Source organism: Crocodylus porosus, unplaced genomic scaffold, assembly GCF_001723895.1.
Source record: "Crocodylus porosus isolate Cpor-Errol unplaced genomic scaffold, CroPor_comp1, whole genome shotgun sequence".
NCBI classification, from domain to species: Eukaryota; Metazoa; Chordata; order Crocodylia; family Crocodylidae; genus Crocodylus; species Crocodylus porosus.
This window is the reverse complement of record NW_017728949.1, coordinates 62,409,636-62,430,263: the sequence shown is the minus strand read 5'-3', so window position 1 is coordinate 62,430,263 and position 20,628 is coordinate 62,409,636. Positions and strand designations below refer to the sequence as shown.

General features: G+C 43.4%; 1 protein-coding gene across 2 annotated transcripts in view; it reads left to right on the top strand.

Annotated features, from left to right (window-relative positions):
- LOC109323004 (poly [ADP-ribose] polymerase 14-like) overlaps positions 1-20,628 on the top strand; it is a 46,199-nt gene that overhangs the window by 5,377 nt on the left and 20,194 nt on the right. For both annotated transcript variants that reach the window (XM_019554336.1, XM_019554337.1), the window contains exons 2-10: positions 4,733-4,872; positions 5,449-5,488; positions 7,132-7,209; positions 8,820-9,017; positions 12,602-12,862; positions 14,270-14,506; positions 16,225-18,503; positions 19,618-19,854; positions 20,115-20,336. In XM_019554336.1, the coding sequence (XP_019409881.1) occupies positions 4,733-4,872; positions 5,449-5,488; positions 7,132-7,209; positions 8,820-9,017; positions 12,602-12,862; positions 14,270-14,506; positions 16,225-18,503; positions 19,618-19,854; positions 20,115-20,336 (3,692 nt within the window). The remainder of the gene's footprint in view (positions 1-4,732; positions 4,873-5,448; positions 5,489-7,131; positions 7,210-8,819; positions 9,018-12,601; positions 12,863-14,269; positions 14,507-16,224; positions 18,504-19,617; positions 19,855-20,114; positions 20,337-20,628) is intronic.

Genomic DNA, 20,628 nt, shown 5'->3' with positions numbered 1-20,628 from the left:
CCCCTTTCAAGGACACAGTCAGTTGAATTCCAGCTTCTGTAATCTGCATGAGAAAAGCTAGGGGGAGGCTGGGGGAGAGTGTGATTTAGTATAAGAAGAACTGTGGCAAGGCTGGCTAAGAAAAAAGTCCTTGGCAGTGTCTTTTGCTTATCAGGTACGAGATGCAAACTGTGCATTTCTAACAACACTCCATTTCTAACACCAGCATGCCAGCTTGTAAAGTGCCGGATAATACAGCTTTTACTGTACTTTGGTTTACAACATCCTGAGACAGGGGAGACAAGGTGTCTGCTTGCTCCTCATCTTCTTGTAGATGGTTTGTTTGGTCTTCTCAAGGCTGCTCTCTCAGTAGACTGGGCATGCGCAATACCACATTCATTCAGGCATTCACCTAGAATACATTTTCGATAATATTCGCAACACAAGCTCGCACAGGCGGCTGCAGTGGTGTCGGCAGCAGGGGCGTAGCGGCGGTGAGGAGGGAGCTCGTGCAGGCCGCTGTGGCCGTGTTGGCAGGGAGCATGGCAGCAGGGAGCTCCTTCAGGCAGCCGCAGCGGTGTCAGCAGCGGGCCAAGCGGGGAGCTCCCGCAGGCAGCTGTGGTGGCGTTGGGGGCGCAGTGGTGATGAGCAGGGGGCTCCCGCAGGCCGCTGTGGCAGTGTTTGGTGGTGGCGAGCAGGGAGCTCCGGCAGGTGGCCACGGTGGTGTCAGCAGCAGGGGCATAGTGACAGTGAGCGAGGAGCTCTCGCAGGCCGTGGCGTTGGCAGCATGGGTAGGCCGAGCAGGGAGGCAGGGGTGGCAGTGGCGTGGGGAGCACCTGCAGCGGGGTCGGCCCACCCGTGTGGCACTGGTGGTGGCGCCTGGTTGGGCTGAGGCGGGAGCTCCCACAGGTGGTGGCAGGGGCAGGCTGAGCGGGGTGTTGGGCCTAGGGATGAAAAACTGAGGGCATGGGGTTTGCTATCCACAGAGGAGCAGATAAGCCAGACTGTCCTGTAGAAAACCGGACGACCGGCTGCCCTGCCTTGTGCGGGATCGCGGCTGCGCGGGGTTGCTGCCCGGGCGGGGCGGGGCGCTGGACACCCCCTTTCTGGCGGGAAACGAAACCGAAAGCACGGCGGGCCGTGGTGATGGCGGCGGCGGAGGGGCCTGGCGGCCGGTTCGCGGTGGTGGTGGAGGGCGCGGTGGGGCCGGCGGGGCTGACCCGGGCGCTGCGCAACAAACTTCGCACCTCTCTCCAGCCCGCCCGGGGGGCTCTTCTCAGGTGTGTGGCCTCTCTCCATTCATCCACGTGCGCCCGGGCTTCTCGGTGAGGGGGCAGTTATAAACCACCCCTCGCCTCTGCGGCTTTCCCTCTGGAGAGGGCTGGCTGGGTGGGTGCCCCCAGAGATACAGGAGCGCCATGCGCAGGTTTCAGAAGAAATGGCTAAAGATTTGCTCCGTTGACGCGTGTGGGAGAATAGCAGAAATGGGGACAGAAGGGGCCTCTCACCCCGGCCAGGGGCAGGGTCGTCCCTCTCCAAACCTCCCGGGACCGTGCAGTGGAGCGTTGGCTGCCAGGCCACGGCACAAGCTGCCGCCCGGGCCCGTGGCATGAAGGTGGGCAGCCCCAGGAGGGAGGCAGCCAGCTCTGTGCGCCCCGTCCTGCTCCCATGCCGGTCCGCTGTATAACATGGGTTGGGAACCGCTGTCTACGTGACCTCTAGAGAAACCTGCCGCCAGCCCTGCCGTAGCGCAAGCCTGTCCCCCAAACCTGCCCCGCCCGGGTAAAGCAGGAGAACCGCAGCAACCAACGTCCCACATCTGAAATGTCCGTGTAGGCTCGAGGGATCCCGTGCCACTTGCAGTGACTATGTTACTTGTAGTTTAATGCCTCTTCAGCAAATTGCATACTTTTGAGGGGCTCCGTGAGGTTGGGGGCCTGGCATAATTACATTTTCATTCCCTTTGCCCCCACCTGTCTCATGCTCTGAGTATTAACTGCTCCTCTTTTATTTAATTTGGGGGGGGGCGGGTGGGTGGGAGGAGAAATAATCAGTTGAAATGTGCCGGTGGGGTTGGTAAGTCTGCTCCTGCTTCCTTGAAGAGAAAACGAGACCAACTAGAGCAAAGTAAGAGAGCAGCTGAGTTAGCAAATGCAGCTTGTGACACTGGAGGAGCCCGACCCCAGGCCCCGGTCTGTGCTCTTACCTGCTGCTTTGAGACCGGCAAGCTCCTGCCAGCTGTGGATGTTTGGAGACCATACTTTACTTTTCCCTGCCCTTTGGTCAGGAGTCTCCAGCAGTGCTGCAAAAGAAAAAAAAAATTGTGTCGTTTGTATCATGGTTTTCCTTCTGGTCCTGTTTGACATTCACAGAAAAAAGAGACATGGACTGGGGGGAAAATAACTCTTCCTTATGCTGTCACATGACCAAATTGAGCGAGCTGAAAAAACATCAGAGATGTTTCTTTCCCCTTTATCTCCAAATGTTTTCTTGCGTCTAAAGTTGGTAGCTGTTGTCGTGCACTGTTAAAATGGTTCCTCTGTCGGGCACCCAGGAGTGGCTGCATGTCATTGCTGGATGCAGTGTTTGTTATATGAGTGTGCCTGCTTATAAATAGACAGGGGAAGGATCTGTTTTTGCCGGGGCTGGGGGAGGATGGGGAGAGAGTGGCAGTGCTTTAGGGGAGGAAGTCAGTTTTGTTTTTTAAACCAAAAATCCTGTTTGCTCATCGCTGCTTGTTGTTGAGGGACAGGAACTGGGGTTTCATTTGGTTTCCTGCCTTTCTCCAGCCTCCCCTTTCCCACTTACTTGTGCCTTCCTTGCACATGGAGCTCACAAACTTGGCAGGCTGCTCTGAGATGCGAGCAACCTCTCTCTGCCCTTTGCTTCCTTGTATGTCCAGGTAGGTGCAGTCGCAGTTTGTACCAAGCTTGAGAGGATACCAAGAATGACATAACTGTGATATTCAGTTATTTACTACAAGTTTTTTCTCGGTTGCGTTTACAGCTCTTGCCCACTCTTCCACACGTAACTTGTCTATGAGCCTTGTTTTCATTTTCCATGCGCGCCACATCGAGTGACCCTGCAAATTTTTGGTACTTCTGCAGCGTTTGAATCTCGCCGTAGAAGGCTGTTTATATCGCACTTCTTTTCTTACTAGGGGCCTTTCATCCATCTCTACCACAGTTCTATGAAATCTGTAAATGTAACATTACTTTGGGTGAGACTTAATAACAAGTAAATATTAGATGGAGCCCGTGGTCTAAAAATGCTGTACAAAGAAGTTCTAATTTCATGGCATAATCAGTATTTGAAAGGGGAGGTGGATTTAACCCCCTAATATGGCTAGGATGATTGCATGATATGGAGGTGTCAGCTTCATAGAAGTTCTCTATGATGGAGCGCCCTCCAAAGGAGTGATTGTATCCACCTTATGTTCCAGTCCCAATTTTGGTAGTGCCCAGATAAATGAGGCATACAGGGGCCTCATGGCACTGGGTTCTGATGAAATGCGTTGCAGTAGGTTACATTCCCAGGCTCTGGTGTTTCATGCTTTTACCTACTCCAGTGTTGGGACAGTAGGCAAAGTGAAGATACTCTGACGTTGCTGGTCTCCCTCTGATATGAACAAACCTTTTTGTATTTTTCCTTTGTGCTTCCCAGTTTCTACAGCTGCATAAGAGGAAGCATCCACCTAGAAGTTACTGTTGAGTAACTCCTCATATGCGTCTTCATCAACCCTTCAGAGCCCTGGAGCAGCCTTTAGCAGGGACTGCGTTGGGAGACGGAGGGGGGACCTAGTGGGCTGTATAAAGCAGGGGTGGGTAAAATGCAGCCCTTGGGGCTGGATGCGGCCCACCAGGCCATTCTATCCGGCCTGCAGAGCCCCTAAAACAATTAATATAATATATATCTGCCCCTGGCTGCCTGGCATGTGGCCCTTGATGGCTTGCCAAAACCCAGTAAGCGGCCCTTCGCCCAAAATAATTGCCTGCCCCTGCTATAAAGGCACTGTAGATAACTCCAGATGAACAGTTTCTGGACCACCTGTGAGCTCAGGGAACCAAACTCTTCCTGTTCCATTCAGCTCTTTATGTAGGGCTGGATTATTATGTATTAAATTTGTATAGCACCAACAGCAGCAGACTGCTAGGGCACTTGGACATGAGTGTGGAGGCTGCTTCAACGCATTGGAGTTCCCGCAGTTGGTGCACTCCAGCAGCCTCCTGCGTCTTGTATCAATGTCCCCGCGCTTAAAAATGGCAGCAGGGGTGCTTGAACTAAAGCTTGTTCAAGTGCCCTCACTGCCATCTTTAAGCGCAGGGACGCTGATGCAGGAGACATGGCTGCGCTTTAGCGCGGCTCTTGGAGCCTCTCTAATTAAAGCATCAGCCCTCCCACCCCCAGAGCACGTGTAAAAGTGCTCCTAGATGCCACTGAGATGGTGGCAAGGTCCCTTCCCCTGACATCAGAGAGAGGATGATGATGAAGCCCTAACTAGACAGTATGGAAACAAGAAAGAGAAATGGGAAGTAAGGACCGGTACGATTCAAGTTCAATTTATTAACCTTTTTTTTGGATCTCTTTTTAAGATTTGTTTCTTTTGTTGTTGGCATTTTTTTTTTCATTGTGAAAATTTTGTGATTTCTTAAGCATTCAGTGGAAAAAAGTGTGTGGCCCATTTTGAGGCCATGTAGACATAAACTAATGCCTGTTTTAACCATGACTATCATAGTTCTCCTTTGTATTTTAGTGAGGCAGCGAGTCCTTGACCAAAAGAACCATGAGGTCGATTGGGCAGAGATGGGGAAGTTGCAGCTGGTGGTCAGGAAGCTGGAAACAACAAGCACAACTGAGAAGGAAGAGTCTCAGGAGGAGCCGATCCCCCAGCAGGTAAGTAGTTACGGCATGCCCTCCTTGCCCAGGCCAGAGGCCAGAGCTTTTGAAACAGTAGCAGGTGATACCGCATTTACTTGAGTCCAAGATGACCCTGAATTTGTTATGATACCCAATAATTAGATTCTATACATGGAAAATTTATAAATGTGCTATAATTTTCCATGTACGACATTTAATTATTGGAGGGCTGTTTTAAATTCATTCCCCTTGCTGCTGCAGTGAGGAAAGCAGTAGCAGGGAGGGCAAGCAGTAGAAGGCAAGAGATGAGGGGGCAGGCAATGGGGTTTGGCCCCTGATGCTTGCCCCCCCACACCTTGCCCCTTGCTGCTTATCTGCCCCTGCAGACAAGTGCAGGGACACAGTTTGCAGGGTGAGGAGACACAAGGGGGTGGCAGAGTAGAGGAAGGAGGTAGAGAGAAGTTGAGGGTTCAGTGGGCAGGAGCTGAGGCCGCAGGGACAGAGAGCATTTTTCTGCCTTCCACCAGCTTATGCTTTTTAAATGAGGAAATTACCTCATCTTGGAATTGAGTAAATATGGTATTTTTAATGGGTTGATTGTTCTGGTTTCAGGAGCTGGAGCCGGAGCCAGCCAGCACATTCCAAGAGTCAGGTAATTTTTTGTTTGAAACCATAAACCACACTAAATGCATCAGATTTGTTTTTATAAAATAAAATCTAGGTGCTGGTTTGTGCAATGAAGCTGCTGTGTGCTATGTGAAGGGCTGACTGGTGGGTCTCAAAGATTAAAACTCCTAGTAAGCAAGAGAAATTTTCCCACTGTCTCTTAGTTCTTGTCCCAGTCTAGCAGCTAGTAAGTCAATGAGAAAATTGGAAATGTGAAAGAGCCTTTAGTAGAGATCTGTTTTTCATACCTGGATTTGGATTCTGGTGGCATATGGTTATCCAGAACAGCAGTCAACTTAAGTGAGGAATATTCTGGATCTGACTGCTGAGTGCTGTTATTTCATGTTGCAAGCTGCTGTCCGGGTGCAACATCTCTGGGTCTGTCTATTTTCATTCATAGATTTCATAGACATTAGGGCTGGAAGGGACCTCGGAAGATCATCGAGTCCAGCCCCCTGCCCCAGGGATAGGAAGTCAGCAGGGGTCAAAGGATCCCAACAAGATAAACATCCAAATTTCTCTTGAAGGCGTTCCAAGTAGGTGTTCAAGGCAGCACTTCAGAGATACTCAAGCTAGCTTTGTCTGTGCTAGTTCTGGAACTGGAAGCAGCAGACCTGCATTAGTGTAGCACTGTGTCTGAACTACTTTAAGGAAAACTTAAGAATCTGAGGCCAGTGCATCATTAATATGGCTATGCTTCTGGCTCCAGATATAGCACAGCCAGAGCTAATGCATCTCAGCACAACATGCAGTACTTTGCATCAACATATCCATTAAGTCCTTGTCCAGAAATGGACTTGAGTCCCCACCACATTTTCTTTAACCATTATTGAACTCCAGAAAACTCATGCTTAATTGATAACACAAATTGCCTTAATTAAACTTGGTAATTGAGTGAAAAAAATTATTTATTTTTTTGCTATGACTCTTGGTATAGGGCTTTTAGGTCAAACAAAACTAAGGTTCTCCTTTCCTATTAGTTTACAATGGCCCAGCACTGCATTATCCTGCTTGAGAACCCCTTATTTGTACAATAAAGGTTGTTCACATGTGAACATAGGTGGTAAGACCAGTGCAGTCTGGCAGCTTCAGTCGTTGAGTTTGTCTCAAATTACTATTACAAGTATTCTTGCTGCAGTACCAGTCAAAGTTCTTGGGCAGAATCAGGACCATACTGTACTAAGCATTAATCACGCACATTAGGGGTGTAAGCCTCAAAGTTGCTTCTCACCAGAGAAAGCTTGTTTCAGAGATCTGTTCTTCAACAGTCTCTTTTCTAGAAGCAAGTGTTCACTTCAAAGTGCTGTAATGTGTTGGGAAGGCTGATCCATGTTTCAGGAAAAATTATAGATGGACACGTTCTAATGGTTTTCTGTGTACTAGTTTATTTTTAATGTAATGCCTCTTAATCTTTAAGCTTGTACAACATGTTTGAATGATACCATGCCTGGGTTGAAATAAATATATACTACAAGGTATGAATGTTTTAAAGGTAAATGCTGTCAAAGGCAACACAATCAAGCTAGATGAATTTGTACCAGTGAAAACAGAGGGTTTTTTTTTTTTTTACCTGCAGTAAGCAACAATCACTTGTGGGTTTTTTGTTTTGTTTTTTGTTTTTCCTTCTAGTTAATGAATCGGAAGCATTTGTTCCAGCCCCGAGCGCTGATGGGAATTCTGTGCATGTAGAGCAAGAGCCGAAGCCAGGTATGTTTGCAATTTGTTAACTGTGGGCAGTCTCGAATTCAACAAGCCTGTATGTTAGCCTACCCCTTTGCAATTAAGCTTTCTCTATTGCTACTTGGAAGAAATGGGTCTGCAACATGACCATGCATTAGTTGTACCCCAAAACACAAAAATAGACTTATCCTAAAGTCTATCTGGCTATGAATGATGACGCAACATGGATTCTTACCTATATCAACTGGGGATTCTCAAGAAGGGCATAGAGGATGGCATGAAGAATAGTAGCAAGTCTTCTTGTATATGCCAAGTTCTTCAAATTCCTCTCAAATCTATACCCTATATTTATAGACCGCTCATTTTGATGGTCTAATAAATATTCTCTGGTTGGGTTTATTGATAGTTTCCATTTTGCTGACACTTTTGGACCTGAACTGAATCAGGCCAGTTCTTTTATGGACTAGGAAGGTGTCAATTAGTAGGGATTTGCATCCTTGTGAAAGTTCCAGTTCTGGAAGGGAGGATTAGATGACTTATTTGGCCTTATAAAATATATCACATCTATCCAAAGAACCTTGCCTGCCTACAACTTCCCAACAAACATGAACACACACATCTCTTCTTACAAAACTGTATTTGGCACATGTGGGTACAGTAACCACTACTATTAACATTTTATGATATACTGTATTTTGAATATCTGTTTTAAGGCGTTCTTCTATAATGTCACTATCCAGGCCTTGTGCTTTGTTTAATTTAGTTTATTGGTTTAGCCGGATGTGTTGATTTTTGTTTTTTTTCCTTTACTTTGCTGACCAGACTAGTTGTACTATCTATAAAGGGTGTACTTTGCAGTCACTTGGAAACGAGCTCTGGGGCCTTTGCTTTAGGCAGATTTCTGCAGCTTGACCTTGGTTCTTTGTAAATCACCAACGCTGGCAACACTGCACAGATAACCCTTAGTGCTACTGCCTAGGCAGCATTGCCAGTGTTGGTAATATTGTAGGGGTGTACTTGGTGGCCATGTTGGTCTGAGACAAAAAGACATACAAAACACTAGAACTCTTGGTTCCAACTGGAAAATGGCAAGAAAATGTATGCATTTTCAGGACTGCATCCTGTGCCACTCAAAATTGGGCTAGATGTCACAGTGATAGAACCCTGTTAACTGCCAGCAGCCCATCTGCCTGAGAGGTCCCACCAGTGTGCCCACTGTTGGAACTGTGCTTGCGATAATGATGGGAAATAAGGGGAAATGAAATCAAAGCCCAATCAGTGGTTCACCTTTGTCAAGGCTTAGTCAAACTGACTAGGACTTGTGAAAAGTCCCTGCCTCTGCAGTCCCAGTTGTGTAGAGAAACGGAGACCTTGTTTCTAGTACTATTGTTCCCAAATCTTCCCATGCCAGTACAGTAGAATTTTTTTTTTTAAAAGAACTCTATTAAACAAAACTGAGATGGGTCCTTTTAGGGAAAAAAATCTCTTCCTTATTTTTCCTCTCCCCTTGTTTTTGAGCTGGTAAACTTGGTATAAAGTCCTTAGAAGGGGAGGGGAGCACCTAATTTTAGTTATTTAAATTTTTTATCAGACTTCCTGTCTTTGATTTTTTTTTTTTTTTTTTTTTTCCCCCCCAGATCCTTCAGGGAAATTTGGAGGAGAGACAATGCCCTCTAAGGAATTCACTGTGGTCATCACAACTGCCACTGAGGAGGATATTGAAGATGATCTCTTGGAAATGTACTTTGAAAATAAAAAGCGGTCAGGTGGAGGACCCATCAAGTCCTATGTCAGAGACCATCAACAAATTTTCATCACCTTTGAAAAGGAAGAAGGTACGATATTGTGGTGGTTCTCAAAAGTAGGCCACTGTTGGTGCAAAGCTCGCCATTCCCTGGAAATCCCATCCTGTTTATGTAGGACTAGGTGTGATCAGAGTACTGTTCCCCACTCCTAGGCCCATGCGCACGGTTTGTACCACCCACAGCGCTGCACTGGAGATGTTGTAGGTTTCACACAAGCTCTGAATATAGTAGCACAAGTGGGGAATGCTGGGATTAATTGCTATACCCATGCTTACAAAGATCTAATGCAGGGTATTATATAAGGAGGATAGTGGAGCAACAGGCCTTATTCCAGTTCAGCACCTGGGGTTGGGGGCTGCATTGTGCTTTGGCTGCAGATTGAGTGCAAACTTTACCTCGTGCTTTTTACCTCACCCAGATTCCATTTTTTCTGGAAGCTGGGAAAGGGAGTAAATCCCATAGTATTGCAGAAAAGAGAAATGCTGATGCTATTTTTCAAAATTCTTGTTATACCAAGTCTATCCTGGCACTGTGGGCAAGATAAGCTTTGCCAGCTGCCTAAGGAAATGCTTTGCTAAAAGTTCTGGATATGGGTGGGCATATTTCCAGTTAGGGTGGTATAGGGTGCCAGGGTTACCAGAAAATGGAAAAAGGCTATTCCTGGACTGAGATGGCTTCCTTGTTGGATTAGATTAGAGTTAGGTTTATACTGAGATATTGGCTGTAGAACTATTCATCAAACACTCTGAGAATAGAGAACCTCAACCAAATTCGGAAGAGAGGAGTACAAGCAAAACTACCTTCAGGCTAAGTTACCTTTAATTAAGTTACATTCAAGAGGACACTTCATGATTATCCTCAGTGCCGAGGTCTTACACCTGAAAACCCAGAACGTTTATGACACCTAACTTCTGAGAGTAACCAGAAATGCGTGAATCATAGTTTGACCCTCCTGTGTGAGAGAGGGGGTTGAGGGCAGAGGGGCTGATTTAAGAGGAAGTATACAAATCTTTGTGGGTGCCATCTGTGGCACAACTGTTCTGCAGAATCACTAAGCTGTATTCAGAAACCAGGGTTTATTGAGACTCACAGACCGTCGGTGGAAAAGAAAACCCAGGCCTCAGGTTACTTACCTGCAACATAAAAATCACCATTTTGATTGAAGCCTCACTGTTTCTCATTTTGTTAGGGTAGGACTCAAGGGCACCTCCAGAGTTTTCTTCTTGGCTTTTAGTCAAAGTGAGAAGTAGAGATTAATCTGCTGTCCTCTTCTGACCATTATGTAGCTTCCAGCTGCCTAAGTTTAACTGAGCTCGCTATTGTTCAGCTTCATGAAGCTCCACACGGCCTGTTGTACTTCCCTTCCTCCAATGTGAATGCCATTGGAGGAAATTAGGAAAGCAACAGAGAAGACCAGAAAACTTAAACCAAGAGACAGGAAGAGAACTGATCAGGGAAGCAGGTCAAGATGCAAGAGTGCTAGTAGGGAGGAGCATAGCTCCATGTGGCATAAGACAAAGGCTCTCAGGAATAACTTCACTAGATAATATTTGCTTGAGTGCGTGGGCAGGCCAGATTTGAGTGTACCTGACCTTGAAAGCTAAGCAGTCTATGGTCTGAGTGTTTGAAAACCCAGGTGCTATAGCTATAAGCCAGGGAGTTGTGTTCACCAAATGTTTGGCCACTGTATAATAAAAGTCAGATCAGCAGCAACAATTGATCTGACCTCATCATTGCTACTGTACTGACAGGTAAGATGACGGGAAAGGGTTTGCTTGACTGTTTCAGTAGCATTTTCATGAGGAACTATTTAGCCAGTTGAAAATGAATTTTAAGTGACTTCAGGTCTTACACAGGCCCCGTAATTTTCTTTGTAGCCTGATGGTTACGTTTTTCTTTTGGCTAAAGTCTTTTTTTTTTCTGTTATGTTACCTTAGCAAGCAAGAGAAACAGGCTGACTATTCAGTGCAAATGGTGTAGATTTACTCTATACAAAGTGCTGTCAAATGCACAACATTAATGGACAGAAATAATGCGTTTTTCCAGTCTTGCTGATAGTAATTTTTAGTTACTTTTATTATAATAGTGAAAAGAAATGTTTCCAGCAGCAATGTGATATTTGAGCTTAGGGCTCAGGTCCAATAAAGCACTCTGAGAAGCTAAAGCATTTCAAAGTTAGGCACCCATTTCCCATTTGTATCCATGGGATATGAACACCTACTTCACTGATCCTTCTGTGAAAATCCTAGCCTTAATAACTAGTTTAAGTTTAATGGGACTATACTTGCATATGTGCCTTGCTGAATGGCTTCCTAAATAAAGATATTAAATATATTTTGGTAGAAATTTAAGCTAATTGATTGAAAGATCAGCAAGGACTGTTCACATACTAATCAAGAGCACTGTATTAGGGTCAAGATAAACGATTTGTTTTGTACTGAGATGGTCAGCCTTTACACAGGTGTTTGTGGGGTGTGAGGAGGGGAGAGAGTGAACATGATACTGGCCTAACTGCTCAATTTTTGTCTCAAATTACCTCTGAAAGAATCTTATATTAAAACTATACCTGGTCTAAGTTGTATTGATGTAGGCGTTGTTTGTATGTAGCTTATCCAGGGTAGTCATTTGTTCGTAGCAAACAGGCTATTATCAGCTGTCCTACCACCTAGTTGCAAAGATGTGTAATAGCTTCTAGCCTTGTCCAGCTATCCCTCTCTACTGTTATTCTTACATACAACATGTACCTTTTTCCGCAAAATAAGCCCCTCAAAATTGGGGTGTGTGTATTAAATGGGGATGCTGACTTTCTTCCCTTGATTCCTGCTCCACAGTGCAGCAGCCTTGGTATTAATATTGAGGCAGTGACTTAATGGCTCCTTGCTCTTCACTCCAGAGGTATTAATGAACATATCACTTTTTAATTACCTTGATCGAGCTAACCTTTTTAGGGCCGTTTTGCTGTCTGTTTCCTCCTGGAGTCTCTCCCCCCATTTCACAACCTTGGAAACTCTTCAGCTGTCCAAAATTATAGATCCAGTCATGGAGACCAGTCTTCAGCAGCAGCTAAGTAGGGAAAGGAGGATGAGTCTGCTGAAGATTAAGCTCTGTCCCATCTCTGTGTAGCCATAACTCTGGGAAAAGCTTGCTGTCTTTTTTTTCTTTATTCTGTCTTTCAAAAAACAAGGCTTTTATATTCTGGAGCAAGTTGTATATAACAATATAGTAGTTGCACATCTGTATGCTCCATATCTTGGTGCAATTTACATTAGATACAGAACCAATGTAAGTTAGTTGTGTGAACATGGTGTCCATGTTGCACACACTCTTCCCTGCCAATACCCTTTGACCCTTGAGGACTAATTGGCACTAGTAATGTAGCTGGTAACATATGCTGCTGCAGGTTCAAATTATTCTGGATAACAGAATAATTTTTAACCTAATTCCTACTTCTAACATTTATAATAAGTTTCCACTTCTTCTATAACAAAAGAAAGTATGAATCAACCTACTCTTTAAAAATATATCAGGGCTTACTTAATGTTAATACCTGTAGTTACTCAGAACTGGTTATGTAATGGTGATTTGTATGTGTATGTGTATTTCTGGGGAACTAGATGCTCGAGACATCTTGCAACGAAAGAATCACTCGGTAAAGAAAATTGCACTTTGTGTGAAACCACTTCAAGTGGAGGATACTCAAGAAGTCCTGTCTTCATCCTTGGTTGTGTTAGAAAATGTACGGGAGACTACAAAAGAATGTGTGTTGACTCTACTGGTGGAGAATATCAGTGGCTTATCAGTAGATGATGACGAATTCAGTATGGAACTAATACCTGAACTAAATGCTGCTGTAATCACGTTTATCAAGAATATTGGTAAGGAGGAATGTATGCCATGTATCTCTTTCATCTGAGATGTTAAAGGGGGATCATTCAACTAATGTGCCTAGCTTAGCTAGAAAAATGAGGGTGGTGTTATGTCAAAGGTTTTGCACATGGCCTGATCTCTCCTCATTGCAAACCAGGGTAACTCCACTAAAGTCAATGGAGCTACACTAGGTCAGTCTGAGGGAGAAAGGAGTTGGACCCACTACATATAGTGACCATAGCTGGGACAATAACCATCTCTAAATTTTATAGACTCAGCTACAGAAGTGCTGGGCAGTTGGCAGTGAACTGTTGCAAGTGATACATGTTTTGCGTTTGGTAAATTAAGATTATGGGCCATTATTTTGTGGTGTAAACTGCAACAAATATTATTTCCTAAGGGCTACATCCTTTTTTCCCCATTTAAGTTGATGGTAGCTTTGCCTGGCCTCTGATGGCACAGTATTTGTCCCTAAACAAATATATGGTTGCTAAAAGGTAATCATTTCAAATCCATATACCACCCCAATAGCATATGACTATATAGCAGGCAACCTACACTATTCTTTTTAGTTTTTCTTTAAGCCCACTTTGTAGTTTGTTCTCATCTATATCTGTGTCCTTCATCAGTATAGTATACTAATGTACATTATAACTATTCTGGATGATCAGTTGTCTCTCATTCCACTTCAGTGAGAAGTGTGAATTCGTTCTGAGCAAAAGCTTGATTATTATTAACAAATTAGATGCAGTGGCATGGAAAACCATGACCGTTGTCAGCAAATAGCTTTGAGAGGGAGCATGGTCTGTAGGTCTTAATGTCCAGGTAAAAGTCCAGAATGGCTCCAGTTCTTTATTTCTGTTTCTGACAACAGTTCCTCATTTAGTCCTGGGCAGGTATTGTCACACATTTGTGACACTGCAGTATTTGCCACACAAGTAAAATCTGCTCATCTCCCTCTTTACCTTGAAAGCTAATGGTATTTTACTTGTTTGATGGAGGGACACTTATTCTAGGCAAGTGAAAACATTGAATTTTCCAGATCCAGTGTAGGTCGGAATAACTTTACATAAAACTTCAGGCAGGCCAAATCAATTGCTTCCGGTCTGGTTTAATCATAGAAGCCAAACAGACTTGGGTAGCTCTTGTTAAGAGGTTACCCTGAAATCTCCAGTGTCATAGGCATAAAGCAAGCTATGGTTGAACACTGGGTGAGTACGAGGGTGCACTAACTGAATGAGCACAAACCCTCTATTTGGTCCTGTTGTTGCTGCTGAGGTAACAGACTGGAATAATAGTATGAAAAAAAAAGGCATGCAATACAACATTTTGGTCTGCCTCTGCTGCACAGTGTTTGTTCTGGTTTTCTGATCTCTGAAAAACAAGTTCTCCAGATATTCATGTTTTGTTTCTAGATATTGAGAAATTTGTTCAAACATTCAATGAAAACCACAGGGCAAAGCAGCAAGGAATTAAAGCGGGTCCTCTGGAGGAGACCAACATGATTAAAATTGAAAACTTGCCACCTAACATATCATCTGATTATATAAGTGTTTATTTTGAAAATAAGAAAAATGGAGGCGCACAAGTGTCTGATGTTCAACAACTATCCGAAGATAATGCAGTTCTCGTCACCTTCCATGATTCCAAGGGTAATGTACAAATGTGTAATATTTTGTTCTATCTTAGGGTGTAAAGAGCAACATGCAAATAGAACAGGTACTTGAGAAATAGCAACTTCATGAAAAGGGTTAACAATTCTGGTTTGGCAGCAGACTGGCTGGGAGCTGGATGCATATAGTATGTAGACTCTTTCTTCATTCTACCTACAATAGATAATTAGCCTGCATTCCTTGCTGTAGCACCTGAGTTCCCCACAATTATGAGGATGAGGGGAGGAAGAGAGAGTGTCATGCTTTTTGTCTAGCTTTGGTATTGGACTTCATATAAAATGTATTAGCTACGTAGTTTTACGCCAGATGAGGATCTTGTCTCCCTCCTAAAGGAAAGACCAGCAAGATTTGGCTCTAAGAGGTTAAATAAATTGAACATCTGTTTGAAACGCACAACAATTTCTGTGTTTAAAATTCCATGTGAAACATTGCATTGTAATTGTGCAGGTCCACCTAAAATCTCATTCCCATAAATCAATTCTTGCTTGAAAAAGCTGAATACAATGCGTCACATCTGACATGTCTGTCATTTAAGGGACTTACCTCAGTTTTTAACCTGTTGGAAATGGAATCAGTAATGGGCCAGCAGCTGACAACATAATATGTATGAAGAGGCAGAAAGAACCCGACCGTAGAACTTCTACTTTTCTGAAGAAATGACGCACTAAATTTGCTTACGTCAAGCATAAGTATTTATTACTGTTCTTAATTCAGGCTAGCATCCTGGCTTGTTAAGCAGTGGACATATTTAAAGCACTGTAGGAATTAATGGCTCACTCTCAAAATTCAAGGATGTAGCAAGTAGGGTTGCATTAGCCTGTCCTGGGTCTAGCACTGTTCAATCCTTTCATTGATCTCTTGTATAATGGAAGTGGTAAGTGCATTTATTAATTTTAGATACTGCCCTGCAAAGTGCTTGCAACCTATATTAGAATCCAAAATTATCTTGGGAAATGGGGAAAATGGCTTGGAAGAGGTGAAATTCCACAAGGACAAATGCAGTGTACAGCTGCAAAATGCAATGTGAGAACACCTGGCTAGAAAGAAGCTCTCCACAGAAAGATCTAGGGGTTATAGAAGATCTAATTGAACATGAATCAACCGTGTTATATGGTTGGGGGGAAAAAAGGCAACACCTCAGTGTGATGTCTAAATAGATCTAGAAGCCATGACCTATGAGGAAAGGTTGAAAGAACTAAGTTTTTGTCTAGAGAAGAGGACTGAAGGGAGAAGTCACCCCACTTGGGGCAGGACACGTAATGGGCGTATATTGTCACAAGAGAGATTTAGGCTGGATATCAGGAAGAATGTATCAGGTAAGCTCTTGAATCTATATCGTTGAAGGCTGTTTGTTTTAAGAGCAAGTTAGACAGACATCTGACAGAAATGGTTTCCGTAGAGTTGATCCTGCCTTGGGGCAGGGGGATGAACTAAATAAACTCTTGAGGTCTCCCCTTCCCTGCCTTTTATGAATTTGCAATGTATGAAGTCCTCCAGGGTACATAGAAAAAAAGGTAGCATTTCAGGGATGCAGAAGTGCTTGACAGACAGACAGGCAGATACTCCTTTCAAATAAACAGAAATGCAGTAATTCAAGGGTTTCTGCTTTTTCAGATTTAAAAAAAAAATAAAAGTGTGTAAAGTGAAATGGATAAAATTAATTGATTGTTTTGGTTGTTTTTTCTTTTTCTTTTTAGATGTAAACACTGTCTTAAGAAAGCAGCATTCACTCAACCAAGTTCCAATTTCAGTATATCCTTACCACAGCTCACTGGGCACAGCTCTATATGGAAAGGAAGGGCCACAAATAAAAAAACCAGAACCAATCAAAATGCCTCTGAATCCTCATATCTGGAAGCTTTTGCAGGAGGATCAGAAGCTAATCCAAAAAATAAATTACAGTATGGCAGATTGCAACTGTGACATAACATGGCCACCACCCTATTGTGGAAATCCCCAGATTGTGCTGTCTTTCTCCAATGCTTTGTCCAGCCACAAAAGATCAATGGCTCAGGCGATCAAGACATGGAATAAAGATGTTTCTGCAAAGTTTTCAAATAGCATATCACAGTACAAGACCACTGAATATAAAATAAATTCAGAGGTGTGGGAAGCCATTAGAAATAGTGTGAAGAGGGATCAGGTCTTAGTCATACCTGACATTTCCAAGGAGATGGTTGTCTTGGTAGGTGGCAAAGAGTTTATGAAGGATGCAGAGCAAGAAATGAACTTGCTAATAGAAAAGGCCACTAAGAAGATAGAAAGAGAAAAGAATGTTACTGAAGAAAAGGTGTCCGTTGCCCCAGGAGAGTATGCAGTTTTAAACACTTCTAGACTTGAAGATGTTTATAAGCAGTATCCATCCATGAAGATAACTTATGATCCTTCATCAAAGAAGCTGAGCCTGTTTGGTGTGGCTGAAGATGTTTATAAAATCAAAAGTGAAATACTGGAAACGGTGCACAGCCTGGAAAAGAAAGCAATCCCTGTGCATCCTTACATTTACCAGTTTCTACAGCATGTAGATAATGAAGTGGTCTCACAGAGCTTATTTGTGTCAAATCAAATTAGTGCCTTTTATGAGCTTGGCGATGAAGTCCTAATGCTGATAGGAGCATCTCCTGAAGCACTGCAAAAAGCAGAAGAAATAATGGTGAGGGATTTGACCTATAAATGCATTGAGCTGGAGGATCAGTCAGTCCTCAGAAAGCGAGAATGGCGGGACCTCACTAACCATTTGTACAAAGCACACAACTGTTTGAAGGAAAGCATTATAATTGATGAGATGGAGGATCGGATAGTTATTGCTGGTTTTTTTAGAGTAGTTGGAGAAGCCTATCAGCAACTGCATGATTTTTTAGATAGAAATACCCAGGTTCAAAAGATCATTAAAACAAAGTCTGTGGCAGTTGTAATGTTTTTAAAGGAACGGAAGTCCAGTGTTTGCCTGGAGTTAGAAAAAACACATGTGAAAATTGAATTTGGCACGCAGACTTCACGTAACAGCATTTGCCTGAGTGGATCGAAAGTGGAAGTGCTGAAAGCAGTGATGATGCTTGACCAAATTCTGTCTACGCTGCATTCTAAAAATGTATTAATTGATAAACCAGGGGCCAGGCAGTTTTTCAAAGACTCTGAATTCTTATATAGTAGTGGGGTGGAGCAAAAATTTAAGTGTCTGATCAGGCTTCAAGAAGAGGGAGAAGAATGTGAAAAAGATGACACAGTTAGTAATGTTCATAAGAAATCAAGTGGGATCTGTTGGACCAAAGCCCTGCAAAATGGGGTTCTGGTGGCAGTTTATAGAGGTGACTTGTGCAGTCATCCCATTGACGTTATGGTGAATGCATCAAACGAAGACTTAAAGCACCTTGGTGGCCTTGCCAGGGCACTTTTAGAAGCTGCAGGCCCAGAACTCCAGACAGAATGCGACCACTTTGTGAGACAGCACGGGTGTTTGCAGCCTGGGTGTGCGGTGATTACAGGGGCTGGGAAACTCCCTTGCAAACAGGTGGTGCATGCTGTTGGTCCCAGGTGGAAGCAGAACGAAGCAGAAATGTGTGTGGAGCTTTTAAAAAAAGCAGTAAAGGAAAGTCTAAAACTCGCTGAAACATACAATCATCGTTCCATTGCACTCCCTGCAATAAGCTCGGGGGTTTTTGGATTCCCATTAAAGTTGTGCGCACTTTCAATTGCAACATCCATTAAGGAAACCTTGGAAGATTCCACAGGTGACAGCTGTTTGAAAGAGATTCATTTTGTGGACACTGATGAGAAGACAGTCGAGGCTCTCATTGATGCTTTGGAAGAAGTGTCAGGAGAGAAGTCATCCTCATCCTGTTCATCAGCTCGGTCTGCAGCAGACTCCCAGCCTTCAAAAGCTAGAAACACTAAAGACGGCGAGGCTCTCCAAATGGTAACTACAGCTGAAGGTCTGAACATTAGGCTGTTGAAAGGAGGCCTTGAAGATGCAACAGTAAGTGTTTTAATTTAGCAGCTGTTTATCTAGCATGGTTCAAAGTTTTGTTTTCAGATGTAAAATTAATAAGAAGATACTTGTATTATTTATAATTAAAAATGAAATAATTTGTCTGTGTTATGATTTATAACTGACTGAGTCACTATTTTACATGTTAAAATAGACGCATTTAGTCTTTGTGCATCTAGTCTTAGTCAAACCGCATTTAGTCTTTGTGCTGTTCTTTCGTACATAGAGAAGAGCAGACGCATGATAGATGGGATTGATTTATCTCACTTTTGGAGAGATTTGGGTTAAGCCCTTTGTTCCATTGCTTGATGTGGCTTTATCTGTGTTCAACAACTTGCTCTGTGTAATAAACTAAAACCAATGGTTAAAACAGCAGTACTGGAACTCTTAAGCTAGCTGTTGTCCTCCTGTGTTCTCGCAGTTTCTTGTAAGACTACCTACCTCTTATTGTTTAGAGGGAGGGTCTATACAGACCTGTTGGCCAGTGAAAGGAAGCTCGTTTTAAGTGTGATATACAATAGCCCTTGTACAAGAGATGAGGTGTTGTCATGACTTGTGCTGACCCCAGGTGAGCTAGAAGGAACTCTCTTCCATTTTTTCAGTTTAATGCCTCTCCTTCACTTTTTTCCATTCCTCTCCTTTTAACTCCTCCTCCACTTCCATTTCGTTTCTCCTCATCTCTCCCCCTGTCTGCATTCATGCAGTAGCTCCCTTTTTGTAATGCAGGCTGAAACTCACTGCTGCCTTATGTCAGTTCTGCTGATGAGAGAGAAGTTTGGACAAGAAAACTGGAGGTGAACTGTCTCTTACAGGAAAATCTTGTTCAGGGATTTTTCAAATGGAGGTGGGAAGAATGGGGCAGGAACACAGGCTTTAGACCAGTCCATGGTCACATTTAAACTGCTCGGTATAGATGGACAGATTTCACTCTGTTGCATACACTTCAGACTTTATGAGGCTGGAAGGTAACTGAGCATTTGCTTTGTGCCACGCTGATACTTTCTAACTCGCTTTTGTGATGTTTATTAAACCAGCGAATGTAGTTTGCACTTGCCATTTTGAGTTTAAATTTTATAAAATGTTATTTGTTTGTCTGTTTAAGACGGATGTCATTGTGAGCAGCGTTTCCCAAGATCTAATGCTTGATAAAGGTCCACTGTCAAAAGTCTTGCTGAGCAAAGCGGGCCCAGTGCTTCAGACGGACTTAAATGGAGAAGCCCAAGGAAAAATAGCTAGTGGAGGGTCTGTATTCCAAACAAAGGGACACAACTTAGGCTGCAGTTTCGTGCTTCATGCCATTATTCCTGCATGGGATAAAGGGAAAGGATCTGCACAGAAGGTAAAAGCCTTTTTGTTTTCCTAAATTCTCATTAGATTGACCAAGCTTCCCAGTTGGCCTTAATATAGTTGTAAAGTAAAATTTCTTCTGAAGCCAGTAAAGCATTTCCTGGTTCCAGAGTTTAACCTAAGTTTAAATGTCAATGATCTCCTCTCATCTTGATAAATCCATCCTGTATTAAGATATTTCTAGTACCAAACAATGCCCCAAAGAAACTACACAACTGTGTATGCCAAAATGAATGCTGTTCTGCTTCACAGATCCTAGGGGACATCATTGAAAAATGTCTGCAGATCGTGGAGGAACAGTCTTTAAAGTCAATCGCATTCCCTGCAATTGGGACGGGGAACTTAGGATTTCCGAAAACAGCTGTTGCTAAATTAATGTTTGAGCAAGTGTTCCAGTTCAGCAGTAAGGTGAATTTAAAATCTCTTCAGGAAGTTCACTTTCTGATCCATCCAAAGGATACAGATAATTTTCAGGTAAGTTGCTGTAAATTACTATCTTACTATGATGGACTGTTTCTGTAATTGGCTGAAAGAATAGGGCCAGGTTAAAAATGAGCTTGTCCTATTTCTTTGTGTCTTCACTTTTGTTAAAGTCTTCATCCTCTCTCTAAGCTGCCCCAAGAATGTTTAGCTCTTCCTGCAGTTTTGGTAGCATTTGTATAACTGACTGGTAATAGCAGCAAAATAAAAGGCAAACCAGGCACAGGCAGTTTTACCAGTCGGAGTTGTATATAGGGGTAGAAATACTGGTTGCCCATCTGCTTTT